The sequence below is a fragment of the Epinephelus fuscoguttatus genome, linkage group LG13 (assembly GCF_011397635.1).
Source record: "Epinephelus fuscoguttatus linkage group LG13, E.fuscoguttatus.final_Chr_v1".
NCBI classification, from domain to species: Eukaryota; Metazoa; Chordata; class Actinopteri; order Perciformes; family Serranidae; genus Epinephelus; species Epinephelus fuscoguttatus.
This window is the reverse complement of record NC_064764.1, coordinates 5,592,108-5,616,018: the sequence shown is the minus strand read 5'-3', so window position 1 is coordinate 5,616,018 and position 23,911 is coordinate 5,592,108. Positions and strand designations below refer to the sequence as shown.

The window sequence follows — 23,911 nt, the reverse complement described above, 5'->3', positions numbered from 1 at the left end:
TTAGAAACAAATTTGAGCCTTTATTGGAATGTTGCAAGGCATTAAATACACAAATCCCATTCTTTTAATAATTTGGTATTTAATAATAAAAAACTTCTAGTCTAACAATACTGGTCTGACAGTCGTTCTTATTCAGTTTCATCTTTATAACCTCAGTAAGTCCCCTTTCTTTTCTTTCACTGCATCACACAGGTGGAATCCTGACATTGTCTGATGTGAAAGCGGATGTAAATTAAATGTACTGTATGAAGAATTAAAGGGCAGACAGCAATGACACATGTGGGGGATAATAGAACAAACTCAGAAAATACTGCGTATCAAAGCTGCATCGTGGGTTAAAACAGTCTCTTGCTGATACTGGTATCTATTAAGTTTTTTTTACCCCTGATTTCCCAAGTTTTACATATAAAAAACTTTTGTATGAAATATAAACAAGCTCTAACCGTGATACACAGACATGTGCATTTGAAGCTGGGAAAAAAATGCAGAAAAAAAGGAGACAATAATATGTTCTAAACTTGTCAATGATCTTAAGAGTCATTGGATCTGGCCTGGACTCATGCTTTATAAACATAAATAATATGTTCTGGTGTCAGGAAATTACTATCACTGTTTTTATCATCATGCTAGGCCTCCACCAACACCATCTTTATAATCATCATCATAATCTTTATCCTCATCACTCACTGCATCTTCTCAACAGATCCAGAAATGTTCTTAAAACTGTTTTGGCTTACAAACCATTTTCCCTCATTTTGATAAAAAAGAAAAAAAAAACAAAACAGAAAGAAAGAAAAAAGGAACATTCACAATAAATTTTCCAGCCGGTCTGTGTTTGGTCTGGTCTCTTTTTTTTCCCTCCTTTTTTATATTCTGGATAGCCTTCTCGTCCCACACATCCATAGCTGAACAAGAAATCAAAAAGCACAGAAGCACTACTGTCCCCCACCTCCTGAGCCTGTTCTTTACACAGCCTAACTTCACCACCCCCACCCGCCGCTGTTAGACTTTAGAGGTCCAAAGTTAAGACATGACTCCAAACACAGGATTGTGGCGACAGATGCTCGGCCCGATCTCTTCGTAATCCTTTTTGGTGTGGCAAACCTGGTAGAACTCAGGCTGTGGAAGCACAAATGAAGATGAAGGTGAGTACAAACACAGGCCTACATAAGAACAACAAAAAGCAAAACACATCATTAAAAAAAAATGCACATACAGTGGATCATGGTTTAAATAGTTCACTTATAGTAATCAAGAAGTCTGCTTATGTTTGGGTTCATTTTAGGTATTTTAATACATCAAAACATATCACTCCAGTCATGATACTTTGCCCCACGGTAACCCATCTTCTTCCAGCTGGCTACCTGATGCTGGTGCTGCTTGCACACTGAAATCATGACGAGCAAAAGAATGTCATGTTTTCTTATGAAAACTGCAGTCTCCTCAAAGCTGAGGACAAACTGCCAAAAACTAACCAACAAGATGGAGTAGGGAAACTGTGTTAGTAAACAGTGTAAAGCAGCATGGTGGCTTGTGAAAATGTTAGGGCTATTTCTTTTTTTTAAGTATCTATCTTATTCAGTCTCTCTTTGTAACCATAGACTATAAAAATAATGGACGCAGCTACCGAGCTGTCACCCATTGATTTGTGACTCGTTTTGAAGCCTCAAGTTCAGCATTATGGCTGTCGCCATCTTGGTTTTTTGAAGCCAAAAATAACCATGTTTGGGCGAGAGGGTGGCACTGTGAAAGAGCGAGGGATGGATCTGACTGAGGAACAATGACACTAACAGCAGATAGCCTGTCACTCCAAGTGATACACCCTTCATCAATTTTAAGCCTTAATAAAAAGTTAATGGGTGAGTTATATAATAGTTACTATATAACTCACCCACGATACAGTTATCATAAAGTGAGAAAGTAGCTATAGAGACCAAAACCGTTTTTTTGTACCAGGCTGTAAACATGTTTATTTCTGCTGTTACGTTGGACATTTTAACATGGGGGTCATGGGGACTGACTGGCTTTTGAAGCCAGCCTCAAGTGGCCTTTAAAAAAACTGTAGTTTCCGGCACTTCATAATGGCTTCAGTTTTCAGCCCCAGAGGTTGCCACTTATCTCAGACTCAGTGGGGAATAATTTGGACTGACATGTGAGCACTGCTTGGGTGGAGACAGATGGAATTTATGGCAGTGCGTCTTTGCATCACATCGCAAAAGAGTCATTTGTCTATAAAATGAATGCTGATGGTAGCCTCTCCCAAGACAAAAGCCAGATGTTAGTGGGTGTTAGTGTGTGGTCCATTGGGGATAGGGCTTTGTCTGCTTGAGAAATAAAGAAAATCAAAAAGATTTGGTTATAATAATCGTCCACTTAAAGTAATCAATTTGACCCGGACAGACGTGATCACTGTAGGAGGTTTCCACTGTATTTGCATATCTATATTCTGCAGCTGGTGTTGTTTTCTTTGTTTTGCAGGTGGTGTTGTGTTCTGTGTTCAGGCTTAATGGTAATTTTGTTTATTTTAAACAAACTGCTGCTGCTGCTGGGAAAAGTTGCACTTTCTTTGCACCAAAGGATTTTCTCAGACCTGCCAGATGGCAGATGTTTTTAGAAAGCAGACGTAAAAGTCTAGCTGAAATTTTAATTGTGCTTTTTCTACAGCGTACAGGTCTGCTCTGTGAATAACATTTACTGTACACTGTTGGAAAAACAAAGGTGATTTAAATTGGACTTGAAACAGCTATGTTGTATCAAGCAGTGATGCAGAGTCACCAATAACAGTCTATGGTCATTTGTATGAAACTGTCATGAATGATTATTTCAGGCTCTTTAATATTTACTGCCAATATCTGACCATCAGCATATTAAACCACTCAGATGATGATGATGAACTGGATTTCTATAAACAACAATAATTTGGAAGCTGTTAATATAGAACATTAAGTTTCTTTTAACAAAAAAGCCTGACACATACAAAAACGAGCAATTTTTGTTGTCAGGGAACAATTCTTTTCAATTCTAACATCAATCAGCCTTTTGTAAATCAACTGTCAGAGACCTTTGCTTACAGTCATATGTCGTGCTGGTAAAATAGTCAGCTTCGCTCACACAAATAACTCATCAAGGGGGGAAAAAGAATGATGAAATGTCTTGACCACCCACAGCATTCATTTCCACTCAGTAGGACTTAAATAAATGACACAGCAAATAAGGATTGAACTAAAGCAGTTTATGCCCTTCAGTGTCACACAAGATGAAAGCCATAATGTTGGTGAATCCTCCTGTCATAACATAGAACTATTACATGTTGATAAAGTAGTGTGGGTGCATGTTTGAGATACTTACAGTTGATGCTAACATTGATCCACCAAACCACACTGCATATCTCTGCATATGATGAGTGATAACTTGGACATCGATTGGTTTGGGCTGCAGAGGGAGGACAAAAAAAAAAAAAAATTGGGGATCAGTTACACTCAACCACCACTGCAGCTACAGCATTCAATGCAACAGTAATGGGATGGAAGAAGTAATGGGATGACATCCCTACTCTCTGGAATTCTCTTCCACATGACCTACAGTCTGCTACAACAGCGCTCTCTTTTAAAATTAAACTGAAAACACATCTTTTTTCACAGGCTTTTAGTTAGAATTTTAAGTGTATTTCTATGTGTTTTAGGAATTAGTATCATTATTGTTATTATCTCCCCCCTTTAAGAATAGTGATAATAGTAATTCCTTCTTATTTTGTTCGTTTTTTTTTTTTTTTTATAAATGTCTGGCGAGCTGTTAGTGTGTTTCTAGTTCACAGTGAATAAATCATCATGTTTAAAGACGCAGCACAACAAATTAACTTTTTTGTTAAGTGCTAACATCTGACAGTTGCCCAGAAGCTTCAAGTTCACAGCAAAAACATCAACGCATCCAACCTCAACGAGCTATCTGCTTCAAAATAAAAGCACCAGTGGTTCCGCTTTGGTTTATTTAATTACAACAATACTTTATTTAACTTTATTATAACAGTATTCTATTTAGCTTTGTTATGACAGCAGCTACTTTATTTAACTTAATTCTAACTGTAGTTTATTTAATAATTATTCATTTTAGAAGTCTACAGTAGTTTAAAAGAGATTTCAAAATATCGAGATAAATATTGTGTATCGTGATATAGCCTAAAAAATATTGCAATATTCTTTTTAAGTCATATCACCCAGCCCTACTGGAATCTATTTTATTTCATTTTATTTTTAATTTTTTTGTGTTCATTAAAAGAGCTTGTTGCCACCAACAGGTTTTAGTTATTTTGAGTGTCTTGCAACATTATGGAATGGACATGACACGACAGAGAAATGAAACATTTTCCCTTGCCTTTTTGCTTGGTCCGTTTTATGTCCAAGTCTCGCTAAGGAAGAAGTCTCATTCTGAAATCTCACAGACTTTTTCATATTGTTGAAATCAACTAAACCATGACGTTGAAAATCTTAATCTTAGAGTAAGATGTGCTTTCTTTACTCCAACACAACAATTTATTACCAGCAATCCTCTCTCCAAATCAATCCTCTCTAACTTGCATTTCGTTTTTTTCGCTGTAACTAGTCACCTTCTGTGAGATTTCAGAACAAGTCTTCTCGTGAACGAGACCGAAAACAAACCAGAGCAAGAAAAAGGGACAAAAAAACCCCATTTAATTTCCCTGTAAGCTCCTTTCTATAATGTTGTAAGACATTCTTAATAACAATCTCAGCCTGTTAGAGGCAACACCAAGCACGTTTAATTGATGCATGTTGCCAGTGTGCACCTGCCCCTTATTGTTAAAATGTAGTCTGTTCCACTGCTACCAGCTTCAGTGGTCTCTTTAAATACTGGGATAATTTCCAACGAATCACTTAGACAAAAAATAGGGTCCAGGATGAAAAATACTGGAGTTTCCCTTTACACATAAAATGCACATGTATGGTTTACATACATACTGAGGGCTTGTACACATGCCTAAATCCCAAAACCCTTTAATTTGCTCTCATCTTTGGATATCTGGGGACAGATGTGGTTATCCTTTTTTGTTGTCCTCTGTTGCTGACAAAACCTGCTCACTTCACTTGTGAAATTCAGCATGTTTTCTATTTGTTTTATTGACTGGGATTGGCTACATCCACCATCTGCTTCTTTCATGCCTGAGGTGGATTCACAGATGCCAGTCAGCTTAGCCAGGGGCTGGATGACATTTAACACTTCACCAAGATGAATCACAGATATTGCCTTTGCAGCATGACCAACTAAGGAGGTGGCAGGAGAGACTAACTATATACTTGTTCCCTGGACGTGAAACATTTCCATTACATTCAGACCCCCCCTGGGTTTATGCTTATTACATTTGCTATTGGAATGAAATAATCTACATTCAATACACGTCTGTGCAGACAATAATTGCTGTAGGAAAGGACACCAACTTTAAAAACATTTTTTAAAGTTTCACACCTCACACAGTAATTGTTTGTTGTCGAGCAGTATCGATCTTTACTGCATATAAATTAAAGTGTGCTCTCACCTTGAGCTTTCCTCCACTCAGCTCCTCACTCATCTTCAGTCGGGCATCAACCGTCCTCTTTAAGTCTCTCTGTAGACGGCGCCCAAAGTCCCTGAACATGGTGGATCCTCCCGACAGAACAATGTTCTGTCAAAGAAAATGTGATGGGGATTACAAAGCTGTAGAATTAGAGGCACTTAACACATGTGACCTGCAACTGGCTGCTGGCCAGCCAGTCTGGAAAAACACTCCACTATTGTGTGTTGGAAGTGTGATGGGCAAAACTCTGTGATGGGAAATACCACGAGATAAACACAGTATCAGTCTCCACAGTAAAAAAATGCAGCAACCTGGCATCGTCACAACATACAATCAGTATGAGTCAAGACTCTGACACAAAGCTCCTACTCTACTGATTCCAAAAAAACAGCAATTCATCACTTAAAACTAAATGACTGTAAATACAAGCTAAAATATAAAATTCTCTGCTGGAAATAATGCAGTACGATTGGTTGTTGTAACCATGCTAATTTGCTTAGATATAGACACAACTAGAATTACCACTTTGCAGTTGTATACTGCTGTGAATCACACAAGTTGCAGTTACAGTTTACATCCATATCTGTGAAAACACTGATGCTTCACAACATTTTCCCCATGGAAGCACAATCAGCACAGTTTCAAGGTGAACACCCAAGATTAGAGTCACTAATTCAGTATCTGACCGAATGTCTCCCCTTCTGTTCCTGAGATATGACACTGACTGATGGCCAGAAATGTATTTTTGCAGAACATTATGATGCCACAGTGAAGTTGACCTTTAACCTTATGGCTATAAAATGTAATCACGTCATCATTTTATCCTATTAGACATTTGTGTGACATTTTGTCATCATTAGAAAGTAATTCTTGAATTTATCACCAAAAACATGTTTTGTGAGGTCACAGTGACCTTTGACCACATTTGTACCAAATTTGAGGAAACATCTTCAAGGCCTTCTTGAGATATTTTGTTCACAAGAATGAGACCAACAAATTCTAATTAGTTCATTCTTGACTCCCAGTAAATGTTTGTGCCAAATTTAAAGAAAATTTCCTCAAGGTGTTCTTGAGGTATCACGTTCACAAGAATAAAACTGACAGATTGACAACAAAAAACATTATGCCACTGGCCATGGCTATTACACTGCAATTCTTCCCTGTGTGTCAAAATTAGTAAAGTCACAACTAACATTTCCAATCTTTTAGTCAGTTCATGGATGGGTCAGAATGTTTCGTAACAGATCGTATAATAATTTCAGGTACAGTCAAAGCAGGTTTTACTGAATGGTGCAAAGAATTTCAGAAAAAAAGAGCTCAATCTCACAAAGCTCGTTTCAACAATTGTTCACACGAGTTCTTCACGAACAAGCATTCTGTCATCTTGAATGTCCGCTTACCTTGTAGAGAGGACGCCTGACATCAATAGGGCAGTTCTGAATTACCTCGTCCACAACTTCAGAGATAGGCTGGGTGAAGTCAGGGTTGGCAAACTGGGATAGTAGGAAACAAAGACGATTGGTTATACTGTGCTGTTTGTGCATCGCAGCAACCAAAGTAATTATCACAGACCAAAATATGCTTGAGCAATGATCGATTAAATATCCTGGAGGTCAGAGACTGTGTGTATGGACAAGCTGCCATGATGGCACACAAAAGTGGTTAGAACATTGGTCATGACGATTCAGGTAAAATACCTGATTGTGTTTTCCTGCTTTGATTCACAACACTGACCTCTGGATGGAAGAAGATCTCAGGCCCCAGGAAGCGCTCGTAGCCCACATCGATGGTGAACTCCTTCTTGCTGATGGCATTGATGCCGGTGTACTGCTTGATCCACTTGGAACCGTCTGTGTCATACTTGTTGAATTCTTTGACTAAATCTGGGCACACGTAGCTGAACCGCTCCTGGTGGGGAGAGCATGAATAAAGATGTATTATCAGCTTCAGCATAGCAGAGAAAAAAAAAACAATTGTGCTAATAATTTCATAAAAGTGTAGCTGACGCTGTCTCAGTAATTCTTCTAAAAAGAGAACAAGATTGCAGTTTTTCCTGAATTCTAATCCTTGTTTTCATCTCTCATACTTGTTCAAAAAGTAATGGATGGAAAATGTTCAATATCCCACAAAAGAAACTTCCCAGTTGGATCAGAGTAGATTATTAGCTATTAGCTCCAGTGATCTGGTCTGAGTCCTGGACTTTATGAAAGCCATGGATAGAAGAAACACTTGTTTTAAAGGAAGACAGCTCACACTGGTTCTCGTTTATCAAATGAATGTAGCACAGAAATTTGGGCGTGTGTGTCAGGTCTCAACTCCTGTACGCAAGTTTGAGTCAGCATGGACAGGGAAGTGCAGCAATATAAATCTGTCTGAGTCAGTGTATTTGCAGCCACATATTATGCACGCACGCACGCACGCACAGAGTATATATATACAGAGAGAGAGAGAGAGAGAGAGAAGGGTGACATAATTATCCACCCACTGCAATCATTCAATTGATTTTTTAATTGATTGCAACGGGTGGCCTAACTGATTCACAATGTGACAGGTTACATGCTTACTCAGTCATCTATTTAAACAAGACCTGTGACTGGCATTAGTTCACAGCAGTGCTAGATCTTGCTCTTTTAGAAGACCTTTATGCATCTAAGACATGAGAGTTTTTTCCATGGCCAGCAAAGCCCCACCTGGAGACTATAGGGAGGAAACAGGACCTCATTCATTGCTTTTTATAAGTACATTTTTCATATGTTTTGTTTGGCAAGTAGTCTTAGCTATTAAATATGAAAACAGACCATGTACAACATTCATTCAAACATTTTATTTATGTGCACGTTTCAGGTTCTCCTTTACCTCTTTTAAAGTGTTATTGATGGTTATAAGTGAATTGCTTATATCCGCCATTGGCCGCCAGATTTCCCTTTGTTTTTCCAGGACCTCTGCTGTCAGAATCCAGGGTTGTGGGCCAGCAGGTGGAGGACCCGTGCACTCTAACACAGCTCACAGTTGCCCGGCTCTGTGGGACTGGCTATTGACTGTCGTAAGGCTGAACACCACTCGTGCCAGCTCTGATTCATCTAAAACATTTTTGTAAACCCTGATTAAGGATGTTATCATTTATTGTTAAAAACTCATTAAAAAATAAGCTGTGTAATTATTTAAATACTAGTATCCTAGGTGATTACATTTCCACCATTGTCTGACTCAGACACAGGTGGTGCATCTGTGTATCATCCGCCACCTGTTAAGCCTAAGACAGGAGCAGACCTGATAAGCTCAGCCATGCGCTACTCTGGATCAGTTTAGCGCTGGGGTCTGGCTGGCCTCCACCAGTCAGCATGGTGCTGTGCCTAAGGGCCACAACACGCTTTTTGGTCACCAGTTTTTAAGTCAGACCATTTTTACCTCACCTAAATATAAAGCATTGCAATATATAAGCTTTTATATGAATATCATGATATTATATGGAGGCTGCGGGTCAATACATATCATGGACAAATATTACAACCTCAGCTGGAGCTTGATTTTCTGCTGCGACACTGTTGATGGCAGCAGCATTTTCTTTCCACACTGTGTTTTTCTGACTTCCTTTGATTCCAATTTGCAGGCTGCCAGATAGAACCAGTTGGTTGAATTAGACCTGGGAACATCAGCGTTTTTCTTTCCAGCTCAGAGAAGGCCATATTATGCCTCTCCATGACAAAAACTCAAGGAGCAAGGCCTCTAAACCCAGAATATATTGGGGAGGGATATTTAAATGATGATTATTTTCAACTGCCGTATTTATCTACAGCTGCTGTACGCGGTGATTGGCGAAGTATGAATGTTTTTATGAATCACACATGAACCGTATTGTAAGATGATTTCTGCGCTGGTTCATACGGTAGATTGATAAATGAGGACCACTGTTACTGTGTGTCTAAGGTTATTTAATGAACAGTGTTAATGTTTGTCTCTGTTATAAATATGGTGGTCATCTCTATAAACAGATTCTACATATGTATGCAGGATCGGGCAGTATTATCACTGCTACTAGCTGCTGTTTCTCACTGGAACATGTTAACATTATCAGCTCGCTAAAGCTTATAGAAATTCATTTTGAAATAGTAATTTTACTGGTTGCCAGCGAGTTGCTTTATTTCTAAATGGTTAAAAAAGTCTGTTTAGAATCTATTGTGGCATTGCAGCTGTTTCCTATCCCCCTGCTTTACACATAGCCTTGATTGTTCTTAAAGCAAAAACCTCAATATCATGGGTTATTTTGAATCAAGCAGCAAAATCAGCCTGCAAATATCTTCGTGTATTTGTTTTGTTATAATTGTGTTGTAATGCAAGAGTGATAATGGGAGCAGGGACTCTTTTTTGTTTACCTTGCTGGTGTATTCTACTGCTATTTGGAAAGTTATAAAAACATCTTCAATTTGAAAATGTACACAAGTCTGGAGAATAATTGATTTGTTTGTGTAATAGTGCATATGAATGAGCAGAAGAAAACTGTATTCAGAGGAGATGTCATTAGTTTGATTTGCAGGGAACACGGTCCATACTGCCAGCAAGACAGCAGCAAAATTAACATTTCCTGACATGACTGGCAATATGCACTACACGCAACCCCTCAATGCTAATGCTAATTATTTGAATTCACATTATTTCTTGTTTGTCTGTCTTGGGGTAATGAAAGATGGTCCTTGACATCAAGAACAAAGTCTTGGATAACAAGCTATTTAATAAACATGGGGGAATTGTGGAGAATTGAGGGGAATCAATAAAATGCTGTGACTGACAGAAGGAGCAACAATAAGTGAAGGCAAACAGCATTAACATAAAGTCATATCTATTTGTGACCTGAAAAAAATGGAAAAGAAATAATTTATAGCTCAGGTCGATCTCAGTTTGAGGAACTGTGTTAATCATCAGAAATGAAAAAAAACAAACAAAACAAAGCAAAACAAAAGCAGTGGGGTTTTGAAGGGCACCAGCTGCATGTAGCAGGCAGGCTAATACTGCCACCTGGTGTCCTCTTGTAGAAAACCAATGATGTTCCAGTTTTTCTAACCAAAGAAAAGAAATCCATAGCTCATCGCTATCAACATGGTGGTAACAAGATTGGAAAGGTACAGGCTAAAACAATGAGCTGTGTTGATTGTGCCTCTACCAGCATGTCAGCCACAAATACCATGGAACTCATCACAGGTAAACAGAACTTTATCAGCAAAATCTCAGTCCCCTACTGCAATGCTATTATATTATTAGGCATGGCTGCATACAAATGAAACACGAAGCATTAATCGACTTCACATCATCTAAAGCCCGCCTCAGCTATAAAAAGAGGCAGGTTTAATGGTTGCCCTCAAGAGAAAAGATTGTGATTTAGATGAGACTGAAGATGAGGTCCATGTTATCTTCTATTGCTTACTAGTGCAGTGCCTGTTCAAAACATGCCTGTTTGGAACAGGTCGATTGCTTGGCCTCTGGTATTGTTGCTTGCAGCATTCTTGAGAACCTCTCATCCAAACAACTTCAGAACTGATGCTGTGCTTTCTTTGGTCCTGAGCAATACTCCTGCCATGGAATAGTTGCCTCCCCTAGCAATGCAGAGTATACATGTCATTTGCTAGCTATTTGGAACCAGGCTATTTCCAGGAACACATGCATTCATTCCAAGTGTTACATCGCTGATGCTTGAAATGTTTGAGATTGTGACAAAGTAACATCTGCAGTCTCTCTTTCTTTATCTGTTGTTGTATCCAGCAGGCTGTTTTAGGGGTCCCATCTCAATACACAAAATATAACACACTAATGACAAATGTCACCAGTAGATCTCAAGAGCTCACACTCATTACTTTACTTCCTTGGGTCCTCTGCAATACAACCGCACAGTGCTAAGTCAGCTGGATGAACAGTTGTCACAAAGAAGGACAGAACACTCTCTCTTCCGGGCTTACGTCTGCCAAAGATAACAAATAAGATAACGACCTAACTATAACATTCCTACAATATCCATGTCAGGACTTAAAATATTTCTGGTAGGGTTAATTGATTTCACTGTGAGCTAAACATACTTAACATTCTTGTATGCAGTTTCTAACACCAATACAAAATTATTCAAATAATGTTATATTAACTTATGATATTTCTCTCTGTTGTAAGTATTGTATTTTGACACTTTATCCACCTTTAGTTTTAATTAATTATCTCATATAGGCTACTAACCTCTTTTCTGTTGTAGCTACTCATATTTTTCCTCATATGATATTGAGTATAATATTATAGGACCTTCAGTCTGTGCATCCTGTCCAGAGGCTCACCAGATAAAGAGATTCATTTGCCAGTTATCTGTGTACAACAATATAAGCAGAATATTCAAAAAATACCCACTGGAGTTGGGTGGATTTTCAGTTTTGCCAGTGCAGTGTACGACCCAAAACCAGTTTGAGTTTATGCAATCCGGCTGAACCAGCATTTGTCATGATAAAAGTAGCCTACACCAGCAAACTGCGCCAACGGCATCACAGTGCTAAATCCATCTTTTAATCGCATACTAATGAGCAATATGACAACGTAATTAACATAATGTTTGTTTATCAACAGACTAATGGAGCCACTAGCATCTGCAGGCTGTGCACAACCTACTGCTGAGCAGAGGCTGACAACATGAAGGAGAACAAATTTCAGTAGAGGCAGGAGAGGGGAAGATGCGCATGGCACCCATTGTGTTTGTTTATTCAAAAGTTTATGTGTTTTTTTAGGGTGACGAGACAAGGTGAGAGGGCTCACTCAGGCTTCTTTTATACAGTGTATATCATGTTTGAACATGGAATGTAGGGGCACTGTTGTTCTGTCGTTAAGCTGGCAGCAAACAGAGCCAAGTCTCTTTTTGTTCCACAAAGAGTGGCTGTTGAGTAAAGTGCTACATCTAGTGGTAAAGTTCAGTATACCGGTCCGGTCCCGCGTTTGGCGTAATAACAAACTGTTTTGAAAATGTTCACACTGACCCAACCCTAATACTCACATCAGAATAGCTATATTCAGCAGTACCTCATGTGCCAGTGGGAACACACGATGGCACCACTGCTACCACCAGTTTAACTGCTGAGTTTGCGTTGCATCCCACTGATGATACATGGAATTCCTTATGGGACTTCAGTCAGCACCTTCTTAGCAGAGGAAGCGGATGATGGGAAATGTGGCTGAGGACCAACCTTGACTGCCTTGGCCGTCTCCAGCGACTGCTCCGGTGGGATGCCCACCTCCCTCTCCCTCAGAAGCTGCTGGGTGAAGTAAGTGATGTCTCGTCCTGCGATGGGAATGTGCTTTATACAGCTGCCAATAACATAACCTTCAGCCTGAAAGAGACAGAAAAATAAATAAAGAGACAGAAAGGAGGAGAAAGTAACAGAGGTGATGTCACACATGTCGTAAGTCTACAGTTATTTCAGTTTGATATTCTTCCATCAGATCTGTGTACTGTGAGGCCTTCTGCATATCCCCATGGTGTTGTGATTGGCTCCTTTTTTTGCGCATGTTCAGCAGTGGCTATGGACATGCTGACTCAGTCATCCAACCTCTAAATGTATTCTGCAAGCACATTTCCTAAAACTGAGTAATTCCTTCCAGCCTCTGAAACACTGTGGCCTACTTTTAAACATCAACACTATCCTGTTGCTGAGCAAGTAGACAGGTGGAAATATTTATTTAAAGGGGGAAAAATTCTTCATTCTTGTCCAGATAGTATATGAAAACCTCAGCATAACACTTCTTTACACACTGTTTACACACTGCTGCCTCTAATCATGGTTAAATGTGAGTCGTCAGTGTTTATTAACAGTAAAAAAAATTGGGGAATTAACACAAATTAAATTAAAATGCTGTTCTTAACAAAGCAAAACAAATGACCGTGATTCTCTCAGAAATTAAAAAAGGAAGGAAGGGAAAAATGTTTACAAAAAGGCCAACCCAGTTACTATAAATGTTTTACATAAGACAAATAAGATATAAATATCAAGCTTCTATGAAAATACATTGAAATTGTCAATCACCAAAACAAGTGTCCTCACAGATAATTACCGAAAGTCTTTAGCCCCACTCGTGAATGGTCAGGAGACTGAACATTTAATGTTGAATGCTGAAGGACTAGGAAGTGTGTATGATTGTGAGATAGTGTGCAATTGATGGAGCTGTGTCTTTTGGAGAGTGTGCATCTGTCTATCTAGAAAACTCACCACAGGGATGACATGGGTGACACCGTCTCCGCTGTCAATGACAGTGCCTGTCAGCGTCCTCTCTCCCACCTGTCTGGAAGTCCAGGAGGCTGCTAGAGCAAGCACAGCCTGGCACGCGCACACACCCACACACACACACACACACACACACACACACACACAGAGAAATGTCATACTGATAATAATCTCCTGACTGTGTGTTCACATGGAAATAGACTACAAGTCTTCTGTAACACACTCCCGTGCTCTACTTCACTACACTGTCATGGTCACACCAGGAAGCAGTACACTTGCCTAAAATATGATAAAATGATGAATTTAAAACTGACTTTTGAGTACATATTAGGATAACAGAATTATAAAGTAGATGAAAGAAATATCAAGTGTATTTCCTTATTATACACAAACGAGATGATGCAGAATATCTCACCTGCACAGCGATGTACAGGCCTGGAACATTGAAGGACTCGAACATGATCTCGGCTGTGTACTCGCGGTTTTCTGGTGTGTTCAGTGGAGGCTCTGTCTGCAGAGGTAAAATAACAGCACAAATAGACACAGCACAATTATTCTGTAACAAAGTGTGCACATTACAATTTTAATATGGAACTATGACAGCTTGGATTTCTTTGTCATGTTTTGCCAAGGAACTTACATGAGACACCAAAGACAGAACTGTTGCATTTTGTAGTTTGTCGTAGTAGAGCCAAAATATTAATTTTACACTGAGAGAAGAAAGGAAGGCTTTGACAATGTCCATAAAAAGCAGGACCAACCACATTTTTAAGCTTCATACCAGGAGGAAGTAGTGGTCCTCAGGCTCAGCCCTCAGGTACTTGAAGATGATCTGCTCCATGAAGCGCTCCATTAGGTCCCAGTCCTCCACAATCCCATGACGGATTGGCCACTGTTGACACAAGGGTTCAGCTAATTAGAACACTGCACCAAGATACGATGGCAGCAGGAGAAGCATAAATACAAAACTGTAACATAAATACTGTAGAATGTGGTTGCTATAATGACGAGCTGCTTGCAACATCGCTTAAAAAAATATTGTCCTACACAGCCAACTAAATCACCGCACAGAGGAAGTATGTACCTACTCAAAAGAAAATAATTCCTACATAAAACTGCTCACAACAAGGTCTGTGGATTATCTTGAGTAACCAGGTCAGCTGAGTATTTCAAATGTATTTTTTGTCACTTGAGCACCACAAGCTGAGTGCCATTACACTGGATATAAGGCAGATATCTCTATGGCCGATATCTCCAACACTCTGCAACTTGCACCAAAACAATCTACATTGATGACCAGCACAACATGTAAGAGGAATAATATGTATTTTTTTAATTTGGGGTGAACTGTCTCTTCAATTTCTACATTTCTGGCAGCATAACATTACTTTCATAATCTAACATCAAAATAGGTCAGTTTCCTCTCTGTTTTCAGGTTAACGCCCAACAACAGTGTCTAAAATGGCCAGCAGTCTATTGACATCATGCAGTTGTTATGTCAGTGTCAGCAGGTGCAGCTGACTGCCTCCATCCACAACACTTGGCGATGGAGGTAGTTTAGTGAACAATGAACAGGGCTAATCTAATATTGCCTCTTAAAGAATGAAACTAATTTGGGACTTTGAAACTTTGGACCCAAGCCGCTTCCCACTATAAAATGTGATACACTGTGTTAATGTCTGCTTTTCATTAGGGATGGGTATTGGTAAGATTTTATCGATACTACTACTTTTATCCATACTCCTTATTGATTCGGAACTAAATCAGTACTCTTATCGGTTCTTTTTCATTTCTAAATAATTGCTTTTTAGAAAATTTATTAATTAAAAAAAATTAATTCAGAACAGGATAACTGAATATTTTGAATATAGCCAAATGTTTCCAGAGCAGTAACGGCCATTTTTACATCAGCAAAGTCACTGTATGTATAATATTACTGACATCACAACACTGAGTGAAGTTTAGTTTTTATCAGTCACTGTAAGTCAGTCCTCCTGTCCTCTGTCCTCAGTTTTCCTGTCCCCTGTCCTCCTGACCTCTGTTTTCCTGTCCTCTGTCCCCTGTCCTCTGTCCCCTGTCCTCCTGTCCTCTGTCCTCTGTCCTGCTCTCTTTCTGCTGATGTGATTCACTTTGTGCAGGTAACATTAGTGCTGGTAAAGACAGGACGGGTTGCTTGTCTCAGCCAGCAGCTAAGTTTCAAAGTATCTGCCCAATTTTACAATAAGTGTCAAACTAAGTTAGACTACATACAGACAGCTGTCACTTGAGCTTATTAGTAACAATTCACTATCAGCTGAACTAGCGTGCTGTCCTTGTGTAAGACATAACGTTAGTGATGGTGGATGAGAGACTGTGGAAGGAGCATGATGAATATCACTGTCTACATGTTTACATGTTGATGCTTGCTGAACACATGTATTGATAAAGTATTGGCTTCTTACTCGCTAAGGTTTAATTGCACTTACAGTAACGAGTGTAGCTGCCCTGAACTCCAGTAATTTTCGAGTTATCTTCACTTTGTTTCCACCGTGGCCAATCGGCTGTTCGCCTACTACCGTGTCGTGTAGGTGTGTGTGTGTGTGTGTGTGTGTGTGTGTGTGTGTGTGTATGTGGGGGATTTCAGCCTCAGCACAGAGCGTAGGTGAGAGGCTCTAGGATGATAATGAATAAAACCAAAATGTGTAAAAGTACCGGCTAATTTAGTATCGGGTTTCGGTACCTAACCCTACTTTTCATTCATTAAACTGACTTTTCTCACAGTGAACATTTTAACTTGTCAAACAGACACAGGTGTCACGGATAACAATCGTTATGTCTGCATTCCATTTTGGTTTTACAGGGCTCTACACTGTGTCCAAAAGTCATAACACAGTACGTTCTGACTATATACAGTATGTGCTTTATACTCATCTTTTAGTATGCTGTCTATGCAGTTAAAATACAACAGGAGTGTGAATCACCAGAGGCCCCATGGTACAATATCATCACGATACTTAAGTCACAATGCAAGAAACAAATATTGCGATATATTGGAATGTGTTACCTTTTTTTCAACTGTCAACATTTGTTTTACCTAATAAGATAAAGTATTAAAGATAATGTTTCTCATTTCAGTCATTTTTCTTACAGCAAAATGTATCATCTAGTGGACAGAATAAGCAATTAATTTCATTATTCCAGAGGGCTACTAATAGTTCGTTGTATTGTATTTGCAATATTAATGAGTTATATAATAAAAAAAAAATCAATACTTCCATCCATCTATACAATATTGCCACACAAAATATTGCAATATTCTGTTGTATTGTTTTCCCCCCAACCCTAATATACAAGAAATCAACATATTTATTAAGTCTAAGTTAGTTTCAGTCTAACTGCAACTTTAGAATGCTACTGCCAAAAGACAGCTAAATGTTTTTCTACCATCTACAATTAGATGTTTTTTTCCAAATGTAATTAGTTCCATCTTTTCCTTTGTATGTTGCATTATAGGAGAATGGTGTACATTTGTACACATTATGTTTACTTTATTTTGTTTCCCTTTACTGGTGAACACATTGAGAATGCAAAACCAGCTTAGAATTGGTGTGGGGTGCAGAAGTGGGACACCGTTCTGGTGTTGTGCATGCTGGCTAACTGGCTTACTGGGACACCTAACGGGAGCAAAGTCATCGTAGATAATATTAGTTGCACCTTCGCTTTTCCTATGAAGAGTGTACTGTGAGAGGTCTACTGCATGTACCAAAGCAGTCATTTGAATAACTGTGTGTGCTGCTGCTGTATTTTTTATTTTTTTACACCTTTTAAAATATGCCTGGAGTCCCAGATAACCAGGAATAATTGTCAGCAAAGTCATAGTACATTTACTGTACTAAATTTGGGTTATCTTATACATGATCTTATCTTCATCTAATCTCTATGTTATTCTATAGCTGCAGCAAGACCAATTTACCCAGTAGTTACTACATACCAACAGACTGTGATTTAACAAATAAATGCTAATCAACATCATTAAAAAGGCCATATTGTTGGAGAAATCAAGGTCGTCATTGGTCATTCCACATTAAATGTATAGCGCAGCTGTTTAACATATTGTAAGGAAAATGAGTTTACAGATTGCATTCCCACACTGTGTTTGACCCTGGTGAAGTCTCTCTTCCCCTTGTCTGGGTAAAAGAAAAACAGTCACCCACCATTTCAGCAAATGGCGAGAATGTCTCCTTTAACCTGCATTTCGTTTGTGAATCACTGAATGCAGTGTGCACGCTGAATATATCAGTCCTCTAAAGAAACTGATTTTTTTTCCAAACATTTGTTTTGCCAGTCGCTTCTGTTGGAGTGCTGAGCTCTCAGGGTCATGTACCTTAGTGGAATATGTGGGCTTGTCTACTGCTTCATCTCCGATGTAGAAATCCAAGTCATCCACCCCCTTCATCATCCTCCGCTGGGCCTGGTCGCCGACCTTGGCTGACTCTTTGATGGCAATACCTGACAAGAAAACAGAGAATTCAATAGATAGCAACAGAGCTGTGCATATTTTATTGATGAATAAGTTAAAATCATCAAGAATTATCAAACATTTACAATTGGTTTGCAATTCATATATAAAAACTGAAACTTTAAAACAGATGTAAAGGAAACTCTTAAGATTTTGAACCCTGATTTGTGTTACAGGGACAATCCCTAATAGAAAGAAGGCAAACGTCTTGATGGAGAAGGTGATTTTTTTTTTGAATAATGACAAACTAAAGATGGTGTCAAAAAAGTAAAATATTTTCTTCTGTTCACAGATGTATCATGGTCATTGTTAATGTCACTGGCCTGCTTGGCTGGTGTTAGGAGAATTCAATGCACAGTGAAATACTCACATGATGGAACGATGAACTGCGGCTCTGTGTTCCCTGCATACCCCAGTTTGGTGTAACTGCAAGAGAAAAGCATCACATTTCATTATATAGAGGCTGCATGTTCCAGACAAAAGCAGCCACCTGCTACACTGCTGGCACTACATTTATATGCATGAGAGTTTACTTCAATAAAGATTAGTTTTGGCTTCCATCTCGTATGCTATCGTTTTGATCAATGCCATCACTGTCCTTTGGCGGGCTGGTTGGGTGCCAAAAGCAGTGGCAGCTCTGGAGTTTGCTAATGGGAGGCTATTAAAAGAGCCATTCATGTAGCATTGGGAAACTGAAGACTATTCATATTTGTCCAGGGGGAAAAAGATCACTTCTGCATAAACTGACCATCCTTAATATAAACTAGCTGTGACCTCAACACAGCTGTGTTCTTTGTTGCCTTCTTCACTATGCAGTAAAGAAACAGCCAAAATAATAACTTTATGAATGTATGAAATGTATGGATAAAAGAATGATGTTGATGTTTCCAAAACATGGCAACATTTCCACTGCCATGCTCCTAAAACATTCACTTTAAACACCTTCAGCCTTAGCATCAAAGGCTTTAGACTTCACAGCCTTCTTTATGTCTCTACTCTGTTCAAATGGTGTTTTGTGGGGCACATGCTAACCAGATGTAGTCCTGACTGACTTAGGCCCAGACAGGACTCTGATACTTCCTGCACACAGGGCCCAAGGGACTGATAGAGGACACTGCTGACGACTGCCAAAGCACTGCGGGCATAATAGGCCACATCCTGGTCATAATAGTGGCTCCTTTGAATTCAACTTAATGAAAAAGAAAACCATAAAGGGCCACATCACCAGTCTTTAAAAGAAATGATCTGAGCAAACTTTGGTCTCAAATAAGGCTTAATGTGAGTTATACCAATTAACAACTGTGTCTTTGGTCTGTTCCATGTACCAGTCTACAACTTTTTAGATTCAACATGGAAGATGTTTAATAAAACCTTTTGCATTTCCTGTCCTAGACACCTACAAAAAGGTCCTTATTCCTGGATAAAAATGTGGAAATGGTGTATTCAATTTTTATGCAGGCAACCACAGACATGTGTGTAGAACAATAAAGAAAAATAAGGAGAAACATGAGATTAAGATACCGCACTATCACAGATTATGATCTTGGAAAAAAGGAGAAAAATTAAGAGAGCTCCTAACTTAGACTCATGTGCAGGGTGTCTACAGGTATCAGATAATTAATCTGAAGCATTTTAAAGACCTTTTCCAGATATTCCTTAACCAAAATTAAGACAACTTTTTGGACAAATCAGCTTTTTCCTTATTCAAACACTGCAGGTAAGTACAGTGGTAAGTGGTAAGTGTGGACAATTTAATGACTTTTAAGGACTAATTTCTATAAAATTGAATTAAAGACAATTTAAGACTTTAAAAGGGTAACTGGTGTTTTTAAACATGGACCCTGTTTTCCCACATGTTGTGTCTAGGTGTTTAATGTAAATGACAATTGTACTTTGTCACAATGTAATCACTTGGGGCAATTGCACATCCTCCACATACAGTATGTCCACTAAAAGTGCTCAGATTGTTATTGTAAGTGTCTAACGACATTATGGAAAGGATCCTTACAGAGGCAAAACTTGTGTTAAAGAGTAAGATCCTTTTTGTTTGACCTGAAATTGCCATCACCAAACACACCACACTTTGAGTCGTCGTAAATTGACAATGCACAATTGCCCCAAGTGGTTACATTGCTGATTGTGGTCTCACTCAATGCTGGACCAATGTCAAAAACTTCTGTTGCCATTAAACACATGGACACGGAAACATGAGAAGATGGGGTCCATATTGAAAAATACCAAGGTTACCCTTTAAGGACCTACAGACACCCTGATGTCCTGCTTTCTTGTGTCAAGTAATGCCACCCTCCTCTGACATGAACTGATACTACCCGACAGGCGGCAGGGAGCACTCAAACACCACTACCTGTTTTTCCCGTATCCACTGAGTGACTCTTGGTTTGTCAGGATCTGAAAATAGTGTGGTGTGTGTGAAGTTATATAAGCTGGCAATTTCACCTATCTGTCGAGCACAGTGAAAAACCAACAGAGCTGCCAATGTTGATTTTCTAAGGTAGAGCCAGGACAAAGAATACAATGGGAACATGCAATAGATCATGTTCAAATACAGTAGAAAACTGGGAGAAATAAGCTTGTTGGCAGGTCTACTATGTGCAGTACTGCTAAAAATAATGGCACATTTATTTTAATCTCTTAGTTCATACTACCTTGCAGTATAGTCCTGCCTTGGAATACAGGGAACTTCTCCCACTAGTGATTTACTGTATCTGCTTAAAATAAGTCATGTCTCTGGGCTTGAAAGAGGCGTGTACGCAGGTGTTTGATCACTGCTACAACTTTGCTCACTGATGCCAGAACCACTTTGACAAACTGTTTGGACCAACCTCTTAAGTAACTTTCTCACTTGAATACAAAAAAGCATGAATTGGTGTTCAGTAGTAACAACAGCACTCTCCTGACAGTACTCTTGCAGCAACAGAATGTAGCAGCAGCACTCTGAATATCTTCATACCACAGAACAGTCTCAGCTTGTCTACCTCAACCTGCCTCAACAGGCTTACAATACACTGTGTGTCTGATGGTAGTCAGTGGACATCATCACACACGACAGCTGGAGCTGAGCTCAAGAACCAACTTGAACTACTGCTCTAAACCACTTTTTGGAAAAATTTTATGTTAGTATCTTTTTGGGTGGATCTTACAGCTTGATGAAGTATCCACATTTTGACAAATGATAATCTGTCATCTATAATGTGGGTCAGCTTTCCCTTTATTTAATTTGTACCCATGCTGACTGAGGCTCAGTGACTGCAGCCTAATGTTATGAAATTTCAACTGTTTGCTTAAGACAGATGAAAAATAACTCCACCCAGCCACTCTGACTGCACTAAGCTGATTTTATTTTTTCCTGCTCTGGAAGCCTTGCTGTGACAGTGCAATGCTAGTTTTCACAAGAGACAACCTATGCAAAATTATACCCAAATCTGGATGCAACTGCAGTTCTTTCATGGTGTGGTCAAGCAATCTATTCTAATAATAGCAGCTAGGCTGCTTAGAAGGTTCATGTGTAAAAGGAAATGGAGTTGTGACTTTTTGGATATCATGAGCATGACTCAGAGACAGCTGTTGAACTCCCTCAGCCCTTTACAACATCTGCCCAAAGCTGGTACTCTCTGGCAACTCTGCAAAGCTATAGCACATCAAAGTTTCCACTTAAAACAACTAATCATGAACCAAAACTCAACCCAATCTGTGACTTAATGACCAAGCATTAAAAAACTAGTCCTTTAGTCATTGATATTGGAACATATGTTTTATGACTGTAAGGCTTGGCGAGAAAGTAGAAGCCATCTGCTTGATGAGCAGAGACGAGTGCAGGCCAACCTAATTCTCAGCTGCACTTTCTATTGCTGTCCCAGTGTAGATCAGAAGCAGCAGAGTGGTTAACAGCCTGGAGGGAGGAGGGGGTGAGTACAGAGGTATGCAATGTGAGGAGTGATGAGTTCAAGCCTCTACATGCAAGCAATGCAAACCACTTTTAGCCCCCAAAACTAACTGAGCATACCATCAAGCGGAGTTCTATCATTTGGAATAAATATGCATGTCAGCAGTGGTTACAAAACATTTCTCCTCCTCAAAGTAAGAACCACTCATATTAAAGGATACCTACAATAACTGTGGGGTTCATGTGGATAAGTAAAAGAAGTATTACGACTAAAGACTATCTTTCAAATGTCTTACATATAGTGTAAACCATCAAGAAAGAGGAAAAAACTAGCTAAGGGAAGGTCAGCACACCGATCAATACAAACCTTGCTGCTGCAGGAGGAGCTAAGACATCTAGCCTCGTATAATTTTGTTTGTCCCTTAAACCTACATTTGCTGTTAATGTAGATTTGTATTGGATCAGTACAAATGAGACAAACTGTTTAGGATAATAATCGGTAGCCTGGCACAGAAGAGAAATTAGAGAAGTTAATCAAAAAGCATGCTCGGATGCCGAGAAACGACCATATATGGACTAAAAAGCGTGAATGAGGAAGTGTAGGCTGAATAGGAAGTAGTATTGCGCCTGCTCAAAACCAGGCTAACGAGCAAAAAGGTTTGTGAATTCCACCAGTTAAAGTCACGGTCAGATATTTTCACGGGACACATTATTAAGGAAAACCGGTCAAATTCACGTAGAACAATAGACTATGGTGACGTTAACGGCCTGCCAGCTCCAAATGAATGAAAGCAGCTGTGAGGGAACCCTGCCTCAGTCTGGCTTCGGGCTTGCAACAGTATACATTAGCTAGGCTTTTGCAGCGAAATCCCTTCGACAGGAAGAAAACATTTTCTAGTGATGAATCCCTCCCCATGATGAGACTAGCTAATAGGCAGGAAAACGAACATGAAAAATATACAGTGACTGTGTAACTTAGGCCAGAACAGCTCAAATGACCTGGCTGGGTTTATCTCGGAATGCAACCGGGACACGATAATAACATGTCACAGTTAGCTGCCTGTTAGCATATTAGCTCTCTGGCTAGCTGTCTGCATACACACAGAGGCAGACACACACACCCAGTGGCTGCTGCTGCTGCTGCTGCTGCTGACACTGACAGTCCCTGACCGGACTCAGCCTCTCGGTGACACCCGAGCCCCCTGTCTGCACACGGCGGGTTGGTTTGAACAGCTTACCCTGTGCCGCAGTCGACAACACACGCCGGTAACCGTCCAGCCATCTCTCCCCGGGTCTCTGCTGTTTAGAAACGATGAAATTTGATGGATAACAGGCTGTGTCGGCTGGAGGATATGGCAAGCCGTCCACAGGCGGAACCCTGAGCCCCGCACAGTACTGTTTCCACTTCCGCACTCGGTTTCTGGTAGGCAGGGAGAGAGGCAAGATGGCGGAGGCCGGGTAGAGCGACGCAGGCAGGGCTATGCAGCTGTCAATCATCGAAGGAGGACCAGAAATCAGTTTACATGAACTCAGCCATGAACTCTAGGAGGATGTAGCGGTAATATTGTAATCTTGTACATTTATACAACCTCCTTTGTTTTACGTTCTCTAATGTACAACATGTTAGTTGTTTGTATTCTTTTTATAATGAATAACATTTTTTGAGAAAAAAAAAATCCTTGTGATACGTTTCTTTCAGGCCA

At 39.6% G+C, this 23,911-nt stretch overlaps 1 protein-coding gene across 1 annotated transcript; it reads right to left on the bottom strand.

Annotated features, from left to right (window-relative positions):
- On the bottom strand, positions 1 to 23,662 carry LOC125900291 (actin-related protein 3-like). The gene is made up of 12 exons (XM_049595209.1): positions 23,447 to 23,662; positions 18,675 to 18,730; positions 18,170 to 18,294; positions 14,588 to 14,698; positions 14,222 to 14,317; positions 13,792 to 13,899; positions 12,772 to 12,915; positions 7,301 to 7,474; positions 6,967 to 7,059; positions 5,549 to 5,674; positions 3,349 to 3,432; positions 1 to 1,119 (listed from the first exon to the last, which is right to left on the bottom strand). Exons 1-12 carry the CDS (start codon positions 23,488 to 23,490, stop codon positions 1,024 to 1,026), a joined length of 1,257 nt encoding a protein of 418 aa, XP_049451166.1. The 5' UTR covers positions 23,491 to 23,662; the 3' UTR covers positions 1 to 1,023.
- Positions 23,663 to 23,911: the final 249 nt, after the last annotated feature.

Excerpts from the sequence above, each read along its gene's own strand:
- LOC125900291 (XM_049595209.1), bottom strand. The coding sequence starts at position 23,490 with ATGGCTGGACGGTTACCGGCGTGTGTTGTCGACTGCGGCACAGG. Across the intron at positions 3,433-5,548 it reads TGAGTGGAGGAAAGCTCAAG|CCCAAACCAATCGATGTCCA; the intron begins GTGAGAGCACAC and ends CTCCCTCTGCAG. Across the intron at positions 1,120-3,348 it reads GATCAATGTTAGCATCAACT|CCTGAGTTCTACCAGGTTTG; the intron begins GTAAGTATCTCA and ends GTGCTTCCACAG.